This window comes from Lissotriton helveticus, chromosome 12 (assembly GCF_964261635.1).
Source record: "Lissotriton helveticus chromosome 12, aLisHel1.1, whole genome shotgun sequence".
NCBI classification, from domain to species: Eukaryota; Metazoa; Chordata; class Amphibia; order Caudata; family Salamandridae; genus Lissotriton; species Lissotriton helveticus.
In genome coordinates, this window is record NC_136073.1 from 698,746,924 (window position 1) to 698,764,242 (window position 17,319).

The following is a 17,319-nucleotide window of genomic DNA, read 5'->3' on the forward strand; positions in this document are numbered from 1 at the left end:
TAAGCCAACATCCTCTCCCCTAAATTAATTACCTTGTTTGTTCATGTACTACAGGCCAGGGCTGATGTGCGGTCGAAGCGGGCTTTAGCGTGGACTTGACTGTGACTTTTCTCCAAGGAGCAAAAGGTGGTAAAATAAATGTCCGTGGCCATGATTGCTGGCACTTAGTGAGTGTGGTTACAAAAAGACACTAATAGTGGGCCAGAGGCTACATACACATTGATTTATCAAAAAGAGTGTCTGAGTTGAAATTGCAGCCATACGTAAAACTTTGCATCTGCTGAATAAGAAGTGTATGCAGCACTAACCCAATTTCCCACAGTATTGCAAGCAAAATAAGCAGCACATTGCACCTATGATTGTCTAACACAGGCAAGGGAAACCGTGGCAATCTGCTGTTTGAAATGTAATGCAGGGCTTATGAAGGCCTGTTTTTCCTCATTGAGCCCAACTGGTACAGGTATGGTTTAATACCAACTTGGGTTGCTTATAGTACAGCATTCACATGCAATACTGTTTCGCCAGTCTGCTTGTTTCCAAGTAAATTGCAACCCCCCCCCTCCATATGCTGTATGTTGAGATTCTTGTGTTGAATATTTACATGTGTATGGAACTATAGGTGTTTTGTTGCCATTAACACTAAACTTTTTTTCTTTACTTTAGACACAATTTCTAATTCAGGAGTGTACATCATTAATTACAAAGCCAAACTTTATTTCAACACTGTCCTACGCCATTGACAATCCATTGCACTATCAAAAGGTAATTCTTCAATTCTGTTTACTTTGTACTAACTTGTTTCTGCATCACTTTACTAGTTTCGCTATTTCTAAGCATTGCAAATTAAGTGTTGATAATACCAATTTTAACTATTCAATTTACTGACATTTGGATAAGGTTTTGCTGTGTGGGGTTTTGTTAGATTCAATTTAATTTGCTGGCCAGTTTTGCAAGTATTACACTCACTCAGCCATCTTCATTGTGCCCAGCCCTTGAGTTTTCTTGTTGTGCAAAAAGCAGTGGCATTTGTCAGTGTTAATTTTACTGTGAATATGGATACAGGTTTTTCAGATATTTCCTGCATCTACACCATGAACTTTAAACATGTTTTAACATGCGTGGGTGAGAAAGTAATTGGGAAAGAAGGCAGACCACTGGGTCAAGACAAGGGTGACTAGGACAGCCACTGGGGGTGACCAGAAGAAGGTGGTTACAAAACCTCCTCAGGGGAAAGGTGGTGAGAATCCCCAAGATAAAAAGTCTGAGTCTTCTAAAGGGCCCCAAAAACCTGTGCAGGTGGGTGAGTTCCAAACTACTCCCTATGTGCCTCAGCCCTATAGGGGGAAGAATTTTGATCCTAACCAGGCCTATTGTTACAACTGCAAGAAGTTGGGACATTTAAATGTAGATAAATCTTGGCCCTACAACAAGGCCCCTAAGGCAACCACCTGGGATGGCAAGTATACAGATAGGATCAACAGTGTGCCCAGAGCAAATCAGGATGCACACTGAAGCAGTTCTGGTTGGGGGGGGGGGGGTTTACTGGCCTGAAAACCGATAGTGGTCTCTGAGGTTGCCAGCTGACTGTCTGCTTGGAAATGACCTAGAAACCTCTGCCTGGGCTGAGGTTGAGCAAGTAGCCCTAGCTGGGCATCTGGGGCAAAACAAAACGTGGGAAAAAGGCTAGTGGAGAAGTGTGGCTCATTGGTGAGAGGAGGCAGACCCTGAAGCAGAGGTCTGACCCGGGATCAGGGTTCAATTCCCGACGCGGCAGGGTCTTGAGCCCAAAATGTCCACAGACTCGATAATTCTTGCTTCGGTGCCTACTCGAATCACGGGTTCACAATCTGCAACTCTGGGAAATAGCTTGCTTAATCTCCACTACGGCCCCCCGCGGCGGGATGCCTGGCTTTCACCTTGGGGATGCCCAGTAGGGGTTATCTCACAGGGAAAAAGCCAGGACGGGTCTCCATAGCAAAGCGCCTTGAGAACTTGCGGTGATAAGGCGCTATATAAGATCCTTTAAATAGAATAGTTAGTCACTTCTACTGGCCCCAGATGCTCCAATCAGACTGGGTCAAGACCAGGGTAATCAATGAAATTTATTGTGGGTCTGACCAAAAAAGGGGTTGCTAAGCCACCTCCAGGGAAAGACGGTGACCAATTGTGAGAAAGTGCCTCTTGACCTGGTTAGCCCCCATTTTTTGCTTGGAAAATGATATGGTTTTGATTGTAGTGCACACGGTCCCTGCCAACCATGTTCCCTGTGCCGGTGTTTCTTCCCTAAAACTGAACCACAGTTGTCAACTTCAGGCCTCTGTAAATCAACAGTAAATGGTAACCTTGGTACCCAGGGCATGGGAAGTGAAGAATGTTCCCTAGGGACCTCTTACCAAGGTCATGCCATTGCAGCTTGCATTCATTGGTGCAGTGAAAAATGGCAGTCAACATGGTCCACTGTCTGTGTGCCATTCCAACCAGAACTGCATACGGTATGGGTAAGTCACCCGTCTAGCAGGCCTTACAAGCACTAAAGCAGGGTTCACTATATCTTGTGTGGGCATATCTGCATGAACAGATATAACCCTACAATATTTGTCTATTCCGTAATATTGTAAGTGCCAGGGAAGCCATAGAGGGCATAGGCTGGAAACTTGACAACTAGAGTTCCCCAGCATCACGATGGCTTCACTGAACCTAGGAGTGTTTGGGACCAAACTTTGTCGAAATAAACCCACACTGATACCAGTGTGGGTTTATTAAAATATGTACCCAGTGGGGACATAACAGGTGCCCCATGAAAACAGGACGCTGTGGAATGCTATTCTGTGGAAAATGTTCCCAGGGAAGTGCAGAGAGACTCCTTACACTCGATGAGAAAGATGCTTCGTCACATGACCCCCCCATGAAGGGTACATTGATTGAGGACTTTGCATTTAGTTGTCAGGAGTACAGGATCAGATTCAGGGAGGCACAAAAAACCTAGAGTCAGGCCTGTGTCTGTTTTGTAGATTATTCAGTGAAATCACTGGGTGGTTAGTTGGATGTGATGCTGTATATGACTTTAAAGGGGTTTTTCAGTTGATAATGTAGGATCATCTTTTAAATAGTTGTCACCAAGAAAAAATACATTAATTCTGGTATACCTAGGTACACCTTTTCAAGAAGTTGGGAAGAAATCAGACCACTGGGTCTAGACGAGGTGACCAAGACTACCACTGGTAGGGAAGACTGAAAGAAAGAGGCCAAAAAGCCCCCCCCCCCCCACCCCTAAATGGAAAGAGGATAGTCCTAAAATCAGTCTTCTTCAGGCCCCCAAAAATCTGCTCAGGGGTGTGGGCCTAGAGACTCTTCACAGCCAAAGGGTGGAGCACCAGGGGAATAACTGATCCCAAAAATGCTTGGTGTCATGACTGTAGTTCATTGGGACACCAAACTGGAGACCCCAGCTGTAAAAATAAGAATTTCCTCTAGCCAACCTGCAGTACATGAAGTTGCTAATATCCAGATGGGATCCCAGGTGTGGCTTGACCATGTCAGTTACCCCACTGAGGCAACTCTAGTCTTTGAGGGATGGATAGACTTATCCTGCGTGGGCTGGCCCACTATTATGCAAAAATACAGGCAGCATCCCTTGATTTAATGGTACCAGAGTAGAGGCCTTGAGAGATACTGGGGCTATTGACACTATGGTGACATGAGGGCTGGTGACAAACACGAGCTCGAAGGTCGACACTCCCCAGTGGGAGGACTGACTTGTCACTAAGATGGCTGCCATGATTGGGCCTTGCATAAAAGCACTCCTTCTCACCTTGTTGGGGAGGCATCCAGCTTTTGTTCCCTGGAGATTCAGAGACCCCTCTGAGAGAGACCTCAGCGACAAGTGATTCCCTCATTAGAGGATTGGGAATGGTCCCACTACTACTGGGAGCACAGCACCGTGCCGCTCTCAGTGGAACTTTTAACGGTGACCCCTAGGCGGAATCCAAAACCATCTTTACGTACTGCGGTGCTCGAGCAATCTTGGCCGATGACAGGTGGAGCTGTCCTTTGCAGCTATAGAGGAGTTTGGCTCTGGTTCACCCCTTGGCCGTCACCTACCCAGCCGGACATTGGACAGTTTTCCTCGTCCCCCCTTTGTGTTTCTTTCCTCTCCCCGCCTCCTCCCTCTGTGATTCTTTGTCTGTCTCCCCTGTTCCAGCCTGACTTTCCTGTTTCCCCTGAACTACTTTCCCCCTTGCCGGTTTTTCAAATGTTTATTCTATGCTTTTGTAACTCACGTATCTACATTATACTGTTCCCCTTCGATGTTATGCTACACTCCAGCGACTGATGTATCTTTGTAACCATGTTCTGAAACAATGTCCTTCCTCATGTAAAGCGCTCTGATACCTCTGGGTCTAGCCAGCGCTATATAAAACTTTTCAAATGAAGCAATTTCCCTTAGGACTATTACAGCTCCTGTAGTAGCCAAGACCCTCCTGGGTGTCTTCACCAGGGTAGAGTTTCCTACGGAGCTGGTTTCAGACAGAGGTACTAACTTCATGTCTGCTTACCTAAAGCACATGTGGAAGGAGTGTGGTGTGCAGCACAAGTTTACTATCCCATACCATCCACAAACCAATGGCCTTGTTGAGAGATTCAACAAGTCATTGAAAGGTATAATGATGGGACTCCCTGAAAAACTCTGAAGGAGATGGGATGTCCTGTTGCCATGCCTGCTTTTCGTGTAGGGAAGTGCCACAGTAGGGACTAGGGTTTTGCAGCGTGAATCTTTCTGGATTCACTATGCTGTGCATTATTCAGCGGTCTTGTGGTTGGGTCCGGATTCGTAGTCGTTTCTTTCTTTTTTTTTTTTTTTTTTTTTCTTTCTATCGTAGCCCAGGTGGGTGTCGACGTCCCACATTTGGTGTATTTCCAGTGACTTCCGCACGCTTCCCGCGGAAGCTCCCACTCCTGGGCGACATCTTCAGATTCTTTTTTCCACGGTTGGGTCTGGATCGTTCCCGAAAGGGCTCCCGTCGTTTTTGGAGAAAGAAGAAGAAAAATACGCACCTTTTGCAAGAAAAGAGATTGAGAAGACTACATTAGACTACATCATCGAAGAGGACGACGAAGGAGAAGACAAACTTCAAGAACTTCGACGTCCATCGGAGAATGCAAGCTCAGGGGGCCACCTGAACGCATGAGATTTTCTGCCGTAACTGCCACCACAAGTATGCGCAGAAGGCCCAGCACCCTGTCTGCAACCTTTGCCTACCGGTCGACCACGAGATCGAGGACTGCAATGCCTGCTCCGCCTTCACGCCGAAGACTCTTCGAGTGAGAGAGACCAAGGATAGCCAACACCACCATGCAGGGCAAGGGACAGCCACCGTCCCTTTGAGACCTGGGGCTATCATCAGACGAGGACAACGCCGCCGCCGAACACAACGGCTACACGTCGTAGAGACCGATATTACGAAGACTCCAAAGAAGGTAGGAGACTCTACAGCCCCTAAGGCACAGAGAGACCCAGATAGTTATCACAACAAACAGCAACGTGGTTATAATTATAGGTTCAGTGGCGCTTTGGGTTTAGATTCGCACTAAATTGTTTTCAATTCACAATTGTTAACACGGTGCTCAAAGGAATGGAGAACCACACAAACTCCATACATCAAGAGACTAATCTCTCACCAAGAAATTTCTTAAGTCCCAAGCACACGTAAATTCATAAGATTGAGTTAACTTATTCAGAATTTCACAAATATTAGATGCAACAAATATCAGTCAACAATTTCAATTTTCAAATGAAGTCCTTGTATTGCTTTAATTCAGGTTTCTTCTGAACAGCAATCAACAGCCAACGTGTTTCGTCGCTACAGAAAGTAGTTCAGCGACTTTCTCAAGGCTAAGATTTTCAGTGTTGTGCCTCTCTGCGTGGTGATATTTCCAACCCACACGTGGGTTCCAAGTGAAAAAACGCCAAACACACATGGAGCAACCCTTGGATCAGCATTACACCAGCCGAAATAGAACACTCGACACAGGACAAAAGGGAATAATACATCAATATCGTTTTTTCACTTGGAACCCACGTGTGGGTTGGAAATATCACCACGCAGAGGCACGACACTGAAAATCTTAGCCTTGAGAAAGTCGCGGAACTACTTTCTGTAGGGACGAAACGCGTTGGCTGTTAATTGCTGTTGAGAAGAAACCTGAATTAAAGCAATACAAGGACTTCATTTGAAAATTGAAATTGTTGACTGATATTTGTTGCATCTAATATTTGTGAAATTCTGAATAAGTTAACTCAATCTTATGAATATACGTGTGCTTGGGACTTAAGAAATTGCACAGAGAGACCCATAGTCTCGAAAAATTGAGGGCAAAACCTCAAGCGCCGACGCCGAAAACTTCGGCGTCCGCGGCTACACCAAGGCACAGCGGATCCTCTGAGAAGGACTCCCAGGCGCAGAGAGCTGGAGAACAGCAGAAGACGTCAAAAATCGCCCCCGAAAAGGAGCGTTCGATGCAAAGGGAAAAGGACCTGAAGGGCGCTTCAGCGCCAACGAAGGACCCGAGAGCCAGCTCGGCACCAAAACCATCGACAACTAAAGTCAGCTTGGCGCCGAAAAGAGCAGCCGATCCATTCGACGCAGACCACGCGGCCGAAATGGAGAAAAAGAAAAGACGGCTCGAGGCCGAGATGGAAAACATCCTGCAGCGGAAAAAAAATTCGACGCCAGGATGAAGGAATACACAATCCCGACGAAACCTAGGCTACAGGTGGTTGAGGAAACTGAGGAGGAGGACTACGACGTCGAAGGACAGTCGGTGGGCGTCGACACCTTCGACGACCAAGAAGAGGAGGAGGCCTCCTACGAGGATGAAGGAGACGACGACCGCAGGACACTCCTCATGTCTGCATCCTCGGAGACTCAGGAAATAGATTGGCAGGACTTCGACACCGAGAGCCCAGAGGAAGCAGTCGACACGTATCCCTCGAGGCCCTCGCCGCCGGATGACAGAGTCTACAACACAGTTATCAGGAATGCAGCTGCAGTTTTTAAAGTAAAACTCGACGAATAGAAGCAGAAAGCAGACTTCCTTCTCGAGACACTGCTCCCTACACAAACAAGGAGCCAGTTCCTGCCATACTCGACAGTGTCATGGCACAGGGAAAAGAGGCTTTTAAAGAACCAGCTACATGCAAAGCAGTCACTCCCAGGACAGAGAAAAAGTATAAACATTCCTCCAAGGACCCACCCTACATTCAGGGATCGGTGTCCGCAGACTCAATCATCGCAGCCACGGCAAGAAAGCGGGCCAATGTGCCTACTACTTCTGGGCCACCTCCAGACAAAGAAAGCAAGAGGATGGACCTGGTGGGGAGAAGAATTGAACAGAATGCCGCAATGCACTGGCGCATGGCGAATTCCAATGCACTGCTCAACAGGCAGCAATACCAGATCCTGGAAGAGCTGGGCCAGTTAATAAAGAACATGCCACAGAAATTCAAGCAAAGAGCTGAAAACCTTGTCGAAGAGGGGAAGAATGTAGCCAATTCTTGCCTCAAGACTGCCCTGGACGGAGCAGACAACTCCAGCAGGCTCATGATGATGGGCATCACGGAAAGAAGACCAGCCTGGCTCAGAATTTCGGGCTTCAAGCCAGAAGTGCAGCACAGCATCCTCAACACACCGTTCAACAGAGAAACGTTGTTCGGACCCCAGTTGACGAGAAACTCAGCCAACTGAAGAAGGAAAACGAGACTGCAAGATCCATGGGGGCATTGCAGTTCAGCGGTACTAAAAGGGGCACCCCGTCATGAAGACCTGAGGGGAGGAAACCAGCCAGGAACATCACACCAGGCGTTCCAACAAGCCCACCAAGCAGATACCCAGACACAGCAGGGGCAGCAAAAACAGTCCTGGCAGTACCAACCAAGAGGCCAGTCCTTTCGCGGGAGAGGGAATGGATGTGGACAGAATAAGAGAGGGGGACAGCAACCCGCCTCTAAGTGACTCAATAAAACTACATGTGCCCACCCGAGCAAAAACTCCCAGGGTGGAGCACAAACACATCGGACAGGAGTTACGCGAATTAAACACCTCCGTACATGTAAGACCAGTGGGAGGAAGACTGAAACACTTCAGGGAGTGGAAGAGTATAACATCAGACAAATGGGTACTCAACATCATACTGTACGGGTACTACATAGAGTTGGAAGGAAAGCCAACGGACAGAAAACCAAAAAGGCCACTAGCAAGGAGACACCTAGAGCTCCTTCGGGAGGAAGCAAAGGAGCTCCTGCAAAAACAAGCCATAGAACCAGTACCTTACAGGGAAAGGAACAAGGGCGTATACTCCACATACTTCCTGGTACCAAAGGTGGACAAAACTATGAGACCCATCCTGGACCTAAGATTCTTAAACAAGTTCGTAAGAATGCAAAAGTTCAAGATGACCTCCCTACAAGAGGTACTTCCTCAATTGCAAGGCGGGAACTTCATGGTCACCATAGACCTAAAAGATGCCTACCTGCACATCACAATGAACAGGAGCCACAAGCACCTCCTCAGATTCATCTTCGGAGAAGACCACTACAGTTCACAACCCTGGCGTTCGGACTCAAATCGGCACCAAGGATTTTCACAAAGTGCCTCGCAACAGTCGCAGCACACCTACGAAGGGAAGGGGTACACGTGTACCCTTACCTGGACGACTGGCTGATCAAAGCAAGCTCATACAAAACGTGCAAGCAGCACGCACAGAGTGACCAGCACACTCATGAACCTAGGATTCTCCATCCACTGGGGAAAATCCTCTTTGGAACCAGAACAAATAAAAATCTTCCTGGGAGCACATATCGACACCTTACAGAGCAAGGTGTGCCCCAGCGAGAAGAGAACTCTAGCGCTCGTGAGAGAGACGCAGCTCTACCAGAAGGGGTAAGCTCGGACAGTGAGCAAAATCATGGGCATGATGGCATCATGCATACACCTAATGCCAAACGTACGGCTCCACATGAGACCTTTACAGGAATGGCTACAGGAGCAATGGTCACAAGCTACAGGTCGTTGGGAGGATCTAGTGGTTGTAACGCACGCAGTGCAGAAAGAGATGGCATGGTGGAACATGGGGACCATAACTAGTGGGAAGCCTCTGACGCCTACAATGCCAACATTGACCATTACCACAGACGCGTCCCAGAAGGGATGGGGCGCTCACATGGAGGAACTCCAAGTAAGAGGCCTGTGGACACCAGCAGATGCAGTCAGACACATCAATTACCTGGAGTTGAAGACAGTTTTCCTAGCCATAAAGGCCTTCCAAACCAAACTGTACAACCAGAGAGTGTTGATCCAGACAGACAACACAACAGCGATGTTTTACATCAGCAAGCAGGGGGAGGACACAATCGGCCCCGCTTTCGAAACTAGCGCAGGAGATATGGAGATGGGCCATTCCACTCAAGATAGACCTGCTAGCCATACATCTACCAGGAAAAGACAATATAGAAGCAGACTGGCTCAGCAGACAAACATCGGCATCCCACGAGTGGGAAACTCAATGCACAATAGACGAGAAGGCTCTTCGACAGGTGGGGGACCCCGTCGGTAGACCTATTTGCAACACGCCAGAATGCAAAATGCCAAACTTCGCATCCAGGCAGCCCGGGGAGGGCTCCCTGGGGAATGCCCTATGGATAGACTGGTCCAGAACATTTGCTTACACTTTTCCCCCCGATTCTGCTGATGCACAAGGTACTCAGCAAGTGCAGAGCGAGCAACATGACCCTGATACTGGTCGCACCGCAGTGGGCCAGGCAGACATGGTACTCTCAGATCATGGCGATGACAGAGTGCACCCCACAGATCCGGGAGAAGAAAATACCTACTCTCCATGCAAAACGGAGAAGTGCTGCACCCGGAGCCAGAGAGCCTGAGCCTTGTAGCGTGACTCCTGAGGACATAGAGTTTGGGCTTTTAAAACTGTCAGAAAGCACCCTAAGGATACTTCAGGAGGCACGAAGACCCAGCACATGGAAGTGCTATGTAGCGAAATGTAAGAGATTTACACTCTGGTGCAGGAGGGAAAAGCTACACAATAAGATGAAAAACGACTCGACAGTGCTAAAGTACCTCACGCACCTGCTCGACAAAAATCTGAGCTCATCCTCACTGGGGGTTCACTTGGCAGCAATAGTCGCTTACACGAGAGGAGAAACGTGCAAGAGTTTCTTCACATCACAGGTCGTGAAGAGATTCCTGGAGGGAGCAAAGAGGATCGCACCGCCAAAGAGGGTGCCACCACCTGCATGGAACCTTAACCTAGTCCTAACGGAACTCATGAAGGAACCTTTCGAACCAATTCACAAGGCCTCCCTAGAAATGCTGACCATGAAAACCGCTTTCCTGGTAGCAATCACTTAACTGCGCAGAGTGAGCGAACTGCAGGCACTAACGCTACAGGAACCCTACATACAGATACACAGCGATAGGGTGGTGATGAGAACGGACCCATACTTCATGCCTAAGGTGGTGTCAAGGTTCCACTTGAACCAGACTATACAGATACCGAGTTTCTTCCAAAAACCGGCAACGAGCTGAAAGGGCACTGCACACTTTGGACGCCAGAAGGGCAGTCATGCACTACATTGAAAGAACGAAGGAACACAGGAAAACAAAGCAGTTCTGTGTCCTTCGCTAAGTTTCATGGGGGAACCAGTAACTTAAGGAACAATTGTGCAATGGATCGCCCAAACAATACAGTTCTTCCACAAGCGGGCAGGGCAGGAACTAGTAGAGGGGGCAGGTGCCCACTACCAGGAAAAAAGGAGCTAAAATAGCCTTCCTAGCTAACACACCAATTCAGGACATATGCCTGGCGGCGACATGGGCTTCAGTGCACACGTTCACGAAGCACTACTGTGTGGATATACAGATGAACAAGGAAGCACATGTTCGACAAAGGGTGCTTCAACACATACTCAATATCCAACGCTCATCTTCCACCCAGCTGCCACAAACATGAGAAACCGCTACAAAGTCTATGTACAGCATAGTGAATCCAGAAAGATTCACGCTGCAAAACGAATAGTTTCTTACCTGTCTGTATAGTTTTGCAGCTTGAAGATCTTTCTGGATTCACTAGCGAACCCACCCACCTCCGCCAGAAAGATGAGGCTAGAGAGAAAAGGTGGTTGAAACAAAGACAATACTTGAAAAAGAAGCCTTAAAGGTTAAAGCAGTGAAAAGACTTTAGTTGAACATTGCCATAACTTCGGTAACAAAACGAACAAGAGAAAAAATAATCCGAAGATGGCGCCCAGGAGTGGGAGCTTCCGCGGGAAGCGTGCCGACGTCACTGGAAATACACCAAAGGTGGGACATCGACGCCCACCTGGGCTACGGAAAAGAAAGAAAAGACTACGAATCCGGACCCAACCACAAGACCGCTGAATAATGCACAGCATAATGAATCCAGAAAGATCATCAAGCTGCAAAACTACACTGACAGGTAAACTATTCGTTTTCCCCCTTTGAATTTCTATTTGGTCATCCAGTAAGGGGACCACTTTGTCTTGTGAAAGAGGGTTGGGAGAGGCCTCTCCAAGAACCCAAGCAAGACAATGTTCTTGGCCTAATGTCCAGAATGGCTGAGTATATGGAAAAGGTGTCCAAGAATCTTGAGGCCAGCCAGGAGCTTCAGAAGCACTGGTGTGAGCAAAAAGCTGCACTGGTTGAATTAAACTTTGGCAACAGGTGTTGGGTTTTGGAGCTCGTGGCACCAAGGGCTCTCCAAGACAGATGGAGTGGCCCTTACCCTATCCTGGAGAAAAAGAGTGAGCTCACTTACTTAGTGGACCTGGGCACAAGCATGACACCCAAAAGGGTTATCCATGTAAACCGCTTTAAACTCTGCAATGACGGGGCTGACATCACCATGCTGATGGTGACTGATGAACAGGAATCGGGGTGAAGCTCTCCCTGATCTCTTACAGCCCAAAAGATGGGTCGGTGGATGGAGAAGTCTTTTCAGACACCCTCTTTGCCCAACAGCAGACTGACTGCAAGCAAGTCTTGCAACAGTATGCTAGTCTCTTTTCCCTGACTCCTGGTCTGTCGTGTTGCGGCGCTTGCCGTTTCCTTGGGGGCTACTAGGCACATACGGGAGACTGGGATACTCCCTTCCGGCGGAAGTCGAGTCCCGGTCCAGTCTTTCCTGTAACCACCAGGCAAGCACTTCCGGGGGAAAACGCATAACACTGCGTTTCCCCGCCGGGTCTGCGCTTTGGATTAGAGTTGAATCCCCGAACGCCAGAACCCGCCTGCAGTGCCGCGGCAGCATCAAAGCGCAGGAGCGCTAAGACTTGGTTTTGAGTAATTTCCCGCTTTGCAGCCGCGCAGGAGTGCTGCTGATTCTCTCCACGTTTCCAAGCTGGGAGCGTGGTTTGCTTCTACTTCAAGCGCCGTGCTGGAACACTGGGACATTGTTGGTTCCCTCCTCGAGTGCCGCATTGAGGGAGAGGTTTCCTTATTGTTTTTCGCGCTGAAGCGCTGTTGCTTTTCCGTATTTTTTGTTATCTTCAACCCTGTCACAGCGCAGGAGCACTATTGATTATTTTGCCTGGCTCAGAGGGAATGCCACATTTTTGAGTGCTTTTCACCAGTATTGCACTAACGCACAGGAGCGCTATACTTTGGGTGTTGCACACGCGCAGGAGCGCTTTTCTTTGGGTTTCTTTCACGCGCAGGAGCGCAGTACATTGTGTTTGTCTTACGCGCAGGAGCGCTATTTTTTGGGTTAGTACATTATGCGCAGGAGTGATTCTTTGGCTTACCTGACTTTGGAGCATCAATCCACCCCTAGGTACGGCAGACTGCGCTATGCTGGTGAGTCCGTGAGTGAACAGGCTTTCTGTATGTGCTTAGCTGTCTCTAATGGAAGGGGGGAGTTGAGGTCATTCCCTAATTTAGTCTTCTTTGTCTTCCAGTTGGCGCCAAGACCCTACCCGAGCACCACACAGGCCAGGCCTTTTGTTTCCTTTCTGGCTTCCTTCCCTGTTCCCATCTCATCCTTACCATGTGTTACATTCTGTGCGGGTCAGGTGGGTACAGGGGCGGTTGCTCCTGTCGTCTCTGCGGAATCGCTTCACAAGCAGAGGTAAGACTTGTGGGCTCTGACATGGTCTGACCAACTTGTGTACCCATGATGTGGACACTGGTGACAGTAACCCTGTCAAAAACAAAATCTATCGACAATCAGACCAAGTTAAGGAAAGCATCAGAGCTGAAGTCAGCAAGATGCTGGAGTTAGGGGTTATTGAACCCTCTGAGAGCCCCATGGCTAGCCCAGGGTTTCTGGTCCCCAAGCCTCATCCACAGGGTGAAAAGAGATGAGGTTCTGTGTGGACTATAGAGGGCTCAACTCTGTCACCAAGACAGATGCTCACCCCATTCCAAGAGCAGATGAGTTGATAGAGAAGTTGGCGGGAGCAAAATGTATCAGTACCTTTGACTTAACTGCAAGAGGGCAGGGCACAGTGGTTTACTTGGGCCACCTTGTTGGTGGAGGCCAGGTACAACCCTTACAGCCCAAGATCGAGAATATCATGGAATGGGCAGCTCCAACAACCCAGACCCAAGTCGGGGCATTCCTTGGCTTGACTGGCTACTACAGAAGGTTTGTGAAGGGATGTGGGTCCATTGTGACTCCCCTCACAAAACTCACCTCCAAGAAAATGCCCAAGAAAGTAAACTGCACTGTTAGTTGCCAAAAGGTTTTAGACACCCTAAATGAAGCAGTGTGCTCAGCACCAATTTTAAAAGCACCACATTACTCCAAGCAGTTAATAGTGCAGACTGATGCCTCTGAGCTAGGGATAGGAGCGGTCCTATCCCAGATCAATGAAGGCCAACACCAACCTGTTGCTTTTATAAGCAGGACGCTACTCCCCAGAGAGCAGCGTTGGAGTGCCTTTGAGAGGGAGGCCTTTGCTGTGGTTTGGTCCCTGATAAGTTGAGGCCCTACTTGTTTGGAACTCACTTCCTGGTTTAAACTGACCACAGACCTCTCAGATGGCTAATGCAAATGAAAGGGGAAAATCCCAAACTACTAAGGTGGTCCATCTCCCTACAGGGAATGGGCTTTGAACTGGAACACCGACAATGGTTCTTCCACTTAGACTAACCTTGCCCTAGGGAGTCTTGTTTGTCCAATCACCTTTCGTTTGGAGAGGGGGGCGCTGTGTGAGAAAGCGCCATCTTTCTTGCATGGTATGCCACCACTTTTTGCTGAATTGCTGATGGTCTTTGACTGAGTGTGCCCTCAAACAAACCATACTGCCAAAAACCCTACCTGACTGCGAGGGAGCGCTCGGAGAGCGAGAGTCTGCGCGCCTGCCACCAGAACCGGAATCCCGCCACCAGTCGCGCCGCCGCCTAGGGACTACGTTTCCCACCAGGCTCAGCGGCGGCGCGTTCCCCGACGCAGCACAAGCGCCGGGAGGGGCAGTACATAGCTGTCTGCCCTCGGTGGAGCGGGGGGGGAGCCAAGCAAACAAACCATACTGCCAAAAACCCTACCTGACTGCGAGGGAGCGCTCGGAGAGCGAGAGTCTGCGCGCCTGCCACCAGAACCGGAATCCCGCCACCAGTCGCGCCGCCGCCTAGGGACTACGTTTCCCACCAGGCTCAGCGGCGGCGCGTTCCCCGACGCAGCACAAGCGCCGGGAGGGGCAGTACATAGCTGTCTGCCCTCAGCGTCGCGGGACGCGAGCGGGACGCCCGGGGCTAAGCCCGGGCAAAGGGCGGGCCCTCTACGGCCCTCCAAGGCCTGACCAGGCCGGGCTGGGCCACCCCCCTTTCTCTGCATCCTTGCCCTAAACACATACCATAATGGCAAAAGCTGGATGCGATCCTCAATCCATGTGTGAGGGGAGCGTAATTTGCGGCCCCTTGGACAAATTTTTCATCAAAGTTAAAGCGGATATTGATAGAGACCTGACCCTGGCAGAGAGGCGTATCGCTAGGAGACAATCGATAGAGCTACTCAAAAACAACGCTATTATACATGTTCCTTCTCCTATGCCTGAGCCCAGCCCACTTAATTCCACCTTAAAAACCACGGTGGAGGATCTAATGAACACAGATAATGTCCCTTCACTTTTTCAATCTTACTTTCCGCCAAATAATGGATGTTTGCTCCCATCCCCTTTAAAAATTGTGAATTCCACCATTACGGCATCTCCCGACCTTATTGATTTGGTCACCCCAAACCTGCCAAAGACTGCAGAGTTTGTTGGGCCTGACATAATAGAAATTCCCTCTTCCCAGGTCACACAAAAAATGTCCATGTTTCACCCCTCCCCAGTGGTAGTAAAGTCAGTTAAAGCGGCCCAAATGAAAAAGAAACCCATAAAGAATCAGGTTATTATTCGATCTCCACCTAAAAAACGGAGAAAAAAACTACCAACAAAAAATACACCTAAAAATCAAACCTCGGCCCAGGACAGACTTACCAAAGAACTGCTACATATTGTAGAGGGAACACCAAAACCTTCACGGGAAATATTAACTTCCTGTGTCCCTCCTACAATTAAAGATTTTGTAGATGCCATGGAACATCTTGTGAAGGCATTATTAACACCAATACTCGAGAGAGTGAAACGAATAGCTACTGAACTGCACACTCTCTCTGACACCTTGATCAAATCCCAAGTAGTAATTCCTGACCCTATATCAAAAGCGGGTGAGAAATCCGATCAAGGAGCAAAAACTAAAACCATCATACGAAATCCCATTCCAACGAAAATTGGGGGGGGGGGAACTAGTTGTGACAATTTGACTAAAGATCAAAATCTTATGAGGCAAACCCCGGATATAAATCACAATAAACCCCAACCGGCAGTCTCTACAAAGAAGCCACAACCCACTCAAAAACAACCTCTCTCTTTAAAAGCGCCTCCCAAGATGCAGGAAAATTTGACACAAATCAACTCTCTGATTGCTTCGGCGAAAATGGGTAATGCCACTCCTACCCGGGGAAAAACCCACCCCGCAGCGCCACATGAGAAACGGCGAGGCAAAAGATACACCGACCTACCCCCGACTGCATCACAAAATGTTATCATATTAACGGGGGTTGCACCATTATCAAGCTCAGGAGGATACGAACACCATAACAGTTTAAAAAACAAGGTGATTTTCTGGCTCCGGGAAAATAGGCCTTTACCCCCTCATATAAATGGTGACATAATAATGGTGAGAAGAACCGACTGGGTTGGTATTCGCCCTAAAGACATAGAAGGGGATGTAGTTATTGTTACTTTTAAAGACCCGAGGGTTATTCCACATATCACAGACTGGTTCTCAGGCCTGCACAGGGGACCAATTCTGCCAAAACCCTTAACCTACTTTTATCCTGAAGAGTTAATGTCGTTCAAACCACACAAACCTTATTTTCCTAAACAATCATTAGCCCACATCGGAAAAAATCATTTTACCCAGAGAGCAAGAGATCAGATAGCGTTCCCCTTAAATGCTCCCTTTCCACCGCCATTGTCTCAGTTTTACCCACGGAGCCATATCAAACCCCTTTCTTTTTTCCACTCAAACTGGAACGTACCTTGTTATAACTTTTTTGAACCACTCGGAGGCATGGAGGATGTAGAATGACTCTCTCAAGAGAAGCAAACAAATGATGGCAGTGGGAGATATGAGAGTACCACCGTCTCCCCCAATTACATGCAGGTCACTCCTGAAACAGGTCTAAATAAAAATTCCCAAATAAATGGGGCAAATAATAGAGTCCAAATAACTGACAGGGACAAAGAAAAAAATCTTAGTTGTCCTCCCATTAGAATATATGCCAAGCCAGACCCTAATAATAAGGCAGAAAATAAAGAAACTGGCAATTTACAGCTCCTTTCGTGGAATTTAGCAGGCCTTTTAGCTAAAACTATGTTGCCGGATTGGATAAAGGTGATAAATCAGTATTCCATCCTGTGTTTTCAGGAAACATGGGCAATTGCACCTATCCACCTCCAAGGCTTTCAGACATTCCATTCACCGGCCGTCGGATCCAAACAGGGCAGACACAAGGGGGGACTATGTACTTATATTAGTGTCTCAGTGGGTCAGAGGATCAGGAAAACACTATTGAAAGATTCCTTTCAGATAATTGCATTAGATATTGCCCCGTCCTTGTCATTGCTAATTATTAATTTTTACAACAATCTCCCTGTAGACCTATTGGAGAAAGCCATGCTTAACTTACATCAAGCCCTGTGCACGATTAAAGAAACTTTGGGCGTGGAATGTGCAA

The 17,319-nt window shown here is 48.2% G+C and overlaps 1 protein-coding gene across 7 annotated transcripts in view; it reads left to right on the plus strand.

Moving 5' to 3' along the window:
• CNOT1 (CCR4-NOT transcription complex subunit 1) overlaps positions 1–17,319 on the plus strand; it is a 1,826,813-nt gene that overhangs the window by 172,028 nt on the left and 1,637,466 nt on the right. For all 7 annotated transcript variants that reach the window (XM_078668607.1, XM_078668606.1, XM_078668608.1 and 4 more), the window contains exon 4: positions 664–762. In XM_078668607.1, the coding sequence (XP_078524733.1) occupies positions 664–762 (99 nt within the window). The remainder of the gene's footprint in view (positions 1–663; positions 763–17,319) is intronic.